This window comes from Cynoglossus semilaevis, chromosome 6, assembly GCF_000523025.1.
Source record: "Cynoglossus semilaevis isolate Cse_v1.0 chromosome 6, Cse_v1.0, whole genome shotgun sequence".
Classification (NCBI taxonomy): domain Eukaryota; kingdom Metazoa; phylum Chordata; class Actinopteri; order Pleuronectiformes; family Cynoglossidae; genus Cynoglossus; species Cynoglossus semilaevis.
The window spans coordinates 15,021,311-15,029,039 of record NC_024312.1 but is presented as its reverse complement, the minus strand read 5'-3'; the positions used below and the strand labels follow the sequence as shown (position 1 = coordinate 15,029,039).

The 7,729-nt window shown below is 38.0% G+C and overlaps 1 protein-coding gene across 2 annotated transcripts in view; it reads left to right on the top strand.

The window, feature by feature from the left end:
* b4galnt4a (beta-1,4-N-acetyl-galactosaminyl transferase 4a) overlaps positions 1–7,729 on the top strand; it is a 108,472-nt gene that overhangs the window by 67,928 nt on the left and 32,815 nt on the right. For both annotated transcript variants that reach the window (XM_025056025.1, XM_008312321.3), the window contains 3 exons: positions 1,389–1,484; positions 2,103–2,193; positions 3,241–3,341. In XM_025056025.1, the coding sequence (XP_024911793.1) occupies positions 1,389–1,484; positions 2,103–2,193; positions 3,241–3,341 (288 nt within the window). The remainder of the gene's footprint in view (positions 1–1,388; positions 1,485–2,102; positions 2,194–3,240; positions 3,342–7,729) is intronic.

Genomic DNA, 7,729 nt, shown 5'->3' with positions numbered 1-7,729 from the left:
CACCACTTGAATCTGACTGAAAAAGTCATGCTCTGCAAAAGGTTTTGCAGCACCAGGTTGTCTTTGCCACCAATCTGATGATTTTACTGGTAATAAATACAGTCATTTTTAAGATCAGTTGAAGATACTTCTCTCCCAATTTGATAACAGTGTTAGATCTTTTGCTGGTGATTCCTTTGGTGATTCCTCAGACAAACATCCCAGGTTATTGACATATAAATTGAGTGAGCAGCAGCCTCTGGCTTTTCTATAAACTACAATTCACTAGGAAAAGCTCCACCTCTACACCTATTAGTTTCACAAAAGGCTGCAAAAGAAATACCAAAAAGAGAGATTAGTTTCAGGGCAGTTGATGAGGATGAAGCTGTAATTATATACAGTATCTCACCTGTCTGACAACTAACTGCGTTTTTGTTTGTTTGTTGTTAGATAACTAAAACCTAATCCAAAAGATTACAGTTTTTGCACAAATAAAGCTAGGGGAGCCAATAGAAGAATACTTGGCATTACGCATCAATAGCACAAAACTAAAACCCACACTGTTTTGCCACTTTGGCTAACCGCTAATGAAATGTGTGTGATGTGACAGACTTGGTTGGCAAGTGCACACATACAGTGTATTGGCCTATAGGCCTCTGTGGACTTTCAAACACACTCACACACGTTTTCATCCGCCCAGTAGCAACCATTCAGAGCTTACGTTTACAGTTTTGTACCATTATCATTGTAGGTTTGACACAAGTCATTAGAGACTTTTCCGCGTGTAGAGGCAGTGCCATGTTTCACTGTGTAAGTAGACAAACACCCTAAGGCAAACTGGTATCACCCTGGTGTTCTGGTTGTGTCCTGCAATTTTTTCCCGTGTAAAGAGTAGATGTCAAAAAATGAGCAAAGCTGAGTCATGACAAACCGCTCTAGACATTCTCAATTTAACCTCATCCCCAAACTCATGACAAACTGTTATTTAAGTTTTGGGTTTTTTTTTACTTTTTCACGGCAGTGAAGATATTTGAATCTCCACTCTGTAGTCACATTATTCACCACAAATATATTGCTTTACTGAAAAGAATGTGTTGAAATTAACTTTTATAATTAAATTTTATAAATTATATGTTATGTACACTTATACTCAAAATAAGTGATTCTTGAAATGTGTTGAAATTAACTTATATTTTATAAATTATATGTTATGTTCACTTATACTCAAAATAAGTGATTCTTGTTTATTTAAAAAATGTTAACCCTATGGGCGGCGCCCGAGCATGCTTTATTGGCCAACCGCCGTTCAACGACAGGGCCCTTGATGCCATTTCTAGTAAATGCCAAAAAAAGATGCTTTTTGTGTACATTGAAGTTTAGTTAATACGTATCCAAACTGTGTATTGCAGTATAAAGGCCTTGCCAATCTGCATGTGTTTGAGGACTGGTGTGGCTCCTCCATAGCCCAACTCAGAAAGAACCTGCACTTCCCTCTTTACCCGCACGTAAGTATGAACACTTTAACACCTACAACATAAGATGAAAAAAAAAAAAAAGGAATCACATTTCGTTCTCTTTCTTGTTATTCATATTACATTATGTATAATTCTATATTTTATGTGTCTTGTATTTTTTGCCTTTTTTATTTGCCTTGAAATTCTGATTTTGTGAAACCATCAATTTGTATTTAGTGTTAATAAAAATGGGCAGATTTACTTTCGGTGTATATTGACACTTGAATACACTGGTTAAAACTAACACACAGGGGAAATATGAGTGACTGTAATTCCTGATCTTATTGTCGTCATCATTATCATTAGTTTATCTTGACATCTTTATTAGACATTCTCTATCATAGCCTTTCATTGTAACTGGTGCTAAACATAATTATTGTTCCTGGATAGCAGAGAATAGAGAATAATGAATACTTAGTAGACTGTCGTGTCAACTTCACTAAGTTAATGCTGTACATCTAAAAAGTTGTATTCAACTCAGACCAGGTGAATATATTTGTAGTGCTGTCCTGTTAGATGTTCAGGTATGATGTCATATCTGTGCCCAGCTGCTTGATAATATTAACCTAACACATGAAAATGTTTTTTGTGTTTTCCCCAACCCCCCAGACCAGAACTACTGTGAAGAAGCTGGCAGTGGCTCCAAAGTGGAAGAACTATGGCCTGAGAATATTTGGCTTCCTTCACCCTTACAGAGATGGTAACCATTGCATCTTATTACTGATGACCTTGACACTGTAATGTCTTCATGTCCTTCAGTAGGAGACAGTCTTCATGGCTGTCTCACCCAGACACTTCTCAGACACTGATTTAGTGGATATCCTGGTTTCCATTGAAATTGAATACCCAAGATTAGAGAAGCTCATCTCACTGCAGAGTCCCCTCACCCAGTTGCCATGGGAACTGAAACACTGTTAAACCCGTGTGCCCTTACACAAATTGCAGTATATGAACTTATTAATTGGATTACTGCTCATTTCGCTCTCTTGCGTTGCTTTCATTAGTGTAAGGCTCTTTTAATGTGACGGCTCAAAGGCCTTACCCTCCTCAGGATACTGACAAGGACCACACAAGTGCCCTTCACCCCACCCTGTGAAGTACAACCCTGAGCTGATGCTTAGTAGATGTGGTGGTGTTCAATTCTGCCAATGAAATTATCTTAACTTAAATAAAATCTCTCATGCACCACTAATAATGCAACATTATATGTAATAAAATATGATGATCTTCAATGTAATGAAGAAACGTGTGAACTCGGTGTGAAAACTGCCTGTTTAGTTGAACACAATGTGGATATCATCAAAGGAATTGAAGAAAGACACATAAAGATATTCTTCAACAGTTCTGAGGATCTCAAGTATTCATCTGTTCTGCTTGCCACAAACGAACAAAGACAAACATGCAGTAAATAAGTAGATGGAAATCACTGCATTTGTGTCCACATGGTCACTATCACAGTTTTGTCAGAACTAAAGGTTTACACACACATTTATCAATTATATACACTTGTCATCTGATTTCACTGCAGTAGTTTGCTGTGAAATTACAAATGTATATATACTCTATATATTAACTGACAAATGCTACTTCAAATTAAAAGTCATTCCCTGTGTTGGAATTAACTTCTTTTTTTGATTAAATAGAACTATGTTTTGGAAAAATAGACTCCATACTGGATTTTTAATTTGGATATATCAATATCATCTCAAATATGTCCGATAACTTATTCTTGTTTGTTTTTTCTTAGGTGACTTCCAGTTCTCGGTGTCATCAGATGATAACTCCGAGCTCTGGCTAAGTCCTGATGAAAACCCTCTCAATGCCAGGCTGTTAGTCTACGTAGGAAAGGTAAGCCCTGAGCTCCAGACAATCCACCAAAAACAGCAGGCACACACCATGTCTGAACTCAGAAATAATATACTCTGAATCCATATAATAAGGGCTGTCAATTAATTCGAATGGTAGTGTGTAGCTGTGGATTAATCACAATTAATGGTCAATTATCAGTTCTAAATATGACAAAACCATTGATTGTTTGTTTGCCTTGCCTTTGCCAGCAGGTAAATGTATGTCTTTTACAGCAGTTTTTATTTGTGCCTCAAATGTAACTCAAATCCTACCCACAAATTGGAAAAACTATGTTCATTTTTCGATTGGTTGTTAGTCATTACCATGTATCTTGATGGTGGCTTGTAGAATGTGTTGAGAGTTGCTGTTGTCCTCAATATCCAACAATAATTAATCAGTGTACGGTTCCTGACAATCCATTTGACAGTTGTGTCAGTCACAGACGTATTTACTCTCCTGCGCTCAGTGAGGCTGGTCTGATAGGAAGTTGAAGCCTCTGCTGGATTAGATGCTCTTTTGTATCAACCGTGTGTGAAAACAAGTGAATTGACGGTTGACATTGAATACGTGTCCTTCTGCCTCTGCGTTGAAATACCTTCAAATTTAGATTGGATTAATGTTCACAAATTAGTTAATGCGGTTAACTCTAATTTTTACAGCGCTAACTATATACATAAAGTCACTTACAAAACAAAAGGGAATCGGGAAAAGTGTACACAAATAAAAATTATTATCGTATTCAACTTTAATAATCAGCCACTCTCACGTATCGCTGAAGCTGTCGCTCTTTTCTAGCACAACATAAACATCCTCAGCCCACAGGGAAACACACGTTCAGGTATGCTGTGTTTTTCTCTCTCTGAAATAATACAATTTTCATAGAAATAACAACATTAATTTAGCATATGAACTGCATCATTTTGTGCTAGCGTTCTGGGCTAATACATGTATGTATTAGGAGCAGAGGTCCAGCCACTGAGCCATTTGTATTCCAGTAGGAAGTAAAGATAGCAGGTTCTATGGGAGCTCAGATTAATTAGCTGCCAGTGAATATTGACGTGACATTTACCAGCAGGGACATATCTACAAGGGAACGGCAGAGGAACACTGTTGTGTCCAGGACTTGCACTTGTGTTGTAAAGATAAAAATCTAACCCTGGGATCCTCGACAACTCCTCTGTTCTGTTCATTTCAGGGGCAATAGAAAGAATTTAATGTTTGTATGTGTGTGTGTGTTTCACACACATAACCCACACATGGATTATTCCTTCTTATGTAATTTAGCTCATTAAGATGTTCTCTCCCACCCATGGTGGGTTCTAACTGGGAAAAACAGGATTTGCTGGCTATGAAAACTGTGTCATGGGACTACGTGTTAATCTGTGGTTTAGGTCGGGGGTTCCCGAAACTGGAAACCCATAGACAATGATACTAACCATGTTCACGTCTGAAACTTAGTATTTCTTGGTGTTTGGTATAATTGGTCAACTGTGGTCAAGGATTATTTGATTAGGTTGTCGTTGCTAAAGGTCAAGGCCACTGTGACTTATCTGCTAATTCCTCTCAGGAATCCATCAGTATTCTGACTCTGACCTCTTGTCAGTTTGTCTTTGTGGAGGCAAGGACGTACCTCAGAGCACGCCTACGGGACATTTCTGGACATCGCCTCTCACACCAGTTAGAATTTCATGGTCAAAGGTCAACATAACATTTTAAAGCGCTCTGTGGACCCCTCAAGCTTCTTTGTTAAAAGAACATTGTTAATTTGCAGACGTTGGTAGTTGCAGGTTTTGCAGAGAACTTTTCTATTTTAAATGCCAAACAACCCCCGTTTGTACTTTTTTTTTTTCCTAAACCAATGACAATTGTTTGAAGAATTGATTTGAGTTTGAGAATTGATTAGGAATCAAATGGATAAGTGATATTGATATTGGAATATCAGTCATTTTTATCCAATCAAATTCAAATTCAAAAACCTTTTAAGAACTATGCTGATTTTATACATTTATCTGTGTTTGGACATCATTTTATTGGGGGCTCGACTGGTGCTGACCACCACTGTGGTGACCCTGATAAAATGACAAGACGGAATTGGTTCTTCTCCAAAAATAAAAGTACATGGTTAACTGTTTGAGTTAAAAGAAAATTCTTCCTTATTTCTTAGTTAACTATGACTTTCTGTACATGAGGAGATATCTGTAGAAAAGTCACAGGGATCCAGTAACCCTGCTTCTCACAGGAAGGCAGAATCAATCAATCAGCTCCTCCCTCAGAGGTAGGTAATCTTCACAAAGGCCTGGATGAGAGACATTTAATCAATGTGAGACTCCACACTGCAGCAGTAGCCGCTCACTTTTAAAGGAGACTTTGTCACTTGCGGGTTTAATTTAAAAGTTAAACCAATATTCAGACACTAAGTGAATAAGGTCATTTATGTTCTACCTTGTATCGGATTGTGTGCAGGCAAAATCTTGACTTCCTTTTTGTCCTCTCTCGTTGCTGATATTGTGGTATTGTCACACGGTTCCACTTTATATATACTGTATATATAGTACCTCCTCTGTTGATGTTGTTAATTTTTGTAATTTGCAGACATATTTTCATGACATGATAAAAGGAACACTCTCAGGAAATCTCTTTGAAATAGTTAATCTATAACTGCCCGCTAGTTTGGATCGGTTATTATCAAAGTTACATTTACAGAAATGTAAATTTGACAGCAGTAAAATAGACATCAGTAGGATGGATTACAAATCCAAGTGATGGAAAAACGAGTTCACTCAAAGGTGAAAACTTTATATATTAACCCTGACTGCAGCTGTTGATTTACTGCATCAGTGCAGTTAAAGCATTGTGTCTGTTTCCAATATATTTACAGAAATAAAACACAATCTAAACCTAGAGGAATCGATGTAGGGATGGATGCTCTAGTGACCACTGATGGGAATAATGGCGTTAAAATAAATGGCATTACTAATGGATTTTTTTCACAGTAACATGTAATTTCACTAATTTCTATGTCCATTGTTACAACACTGTTACCTTCTCATCAAATAAACGGTCCGCATTTTAACTCTTAAATTAACTCTCAGCCACTGCAAAAAGTTGGCATTTTCAAAATGGAAATACAGGCACTACTTCTGTCTCCTACAGGTAAAAGACAAGAATGTACATGTGTTTGTCCATGCCCATTCTAACCAACATTCTTGAAAAAATTCTTGAGCAGTACAGAGAGTTAAAAGCAGCTCATTGTTTTTTAAATTATTTTAACACATTCTAATACAAGCGTAGGGCTGACAGGTCACTAACTGTAAATCCACTATTGTCCACACTTTTTTTCAGCATAGCTACTATTCAAATGACAAGGCTAAAGTGATCAATAATAACATTTACTTATTACAGTATATAGTCACTACTACACACTACAAATGTATGTACAAATCTATCTGTCTATCTCTCTATCTATTTTTATCTTTTTTTCATTTATTTAGTGCCATTTGGTTTTTCCGCTGTACTGTGTGGGGATTAGATAAACAGGCTTGTGTGGACTGCAGTGTTAACATGCTCTGCGGTTCAGAGTGAAACCACAGTGGCACACATTGTGTCATGCTCTGGTCCAGCCAACTACTTCACAGAGACTCTCGCCGGCTTCAGAGCTGCCAAGCTTCTGGTTGATTTTGGACCTGCATCACAGTGATATTTTTTCATGCCGTACTCGCTCTCTTCACATGCCAGTAATATGCTCTGAGGTGCTGTCGAATAATTACCGTCTCCTATGTGCGGGAGTCGGTTTTCTGTAGGTATCTGCTGCTCTCTGTGAAAATATTGTGGCAACCGGCGTGTGGATCGGCAGTAATTAACAGAGCTGAAAGGCTCTTGTGATCTGCCGCAAACAAGCACGGCAATGTTTTCCGACGGTTTTAAACCCAGACGTGTGGCCAGCGTAAACAATGAAGACATGCCCACTGTGATCTTAGCCTTATTCTTTCATTATGAATCAGCAGCAGCAGGGGGCTTTAATTAGTTCTGTTGGCTTGCTGAGGAAATGAATGGGCACTGATTTGACTGCAGGGAAAAAACTGGAGGCTCGGAGGCTCAGTCTGTTCATATCCATTAGCTCTCATCACTTTGCTCATTTTACCCATCAGAACTCGCCTACTGATTGGTTCTCTTATTGCTTTTGGAAATTTAATCTTATTTTGAAATGTACCCTGCAATTTCGTAAATGGCAAAATGACAACGTTGTTACTCTGCCCAATTTGTCATCCAGTCCAGAAGTAGTGAGAAGATGGCAAAATCACCAGCTGACCGGGCTGTTGAAGATGATTCATGCATACTCAGTTATCTGTGCCTCTGCATTTCTAATGTTGTTGTGCTCATCACTGAAT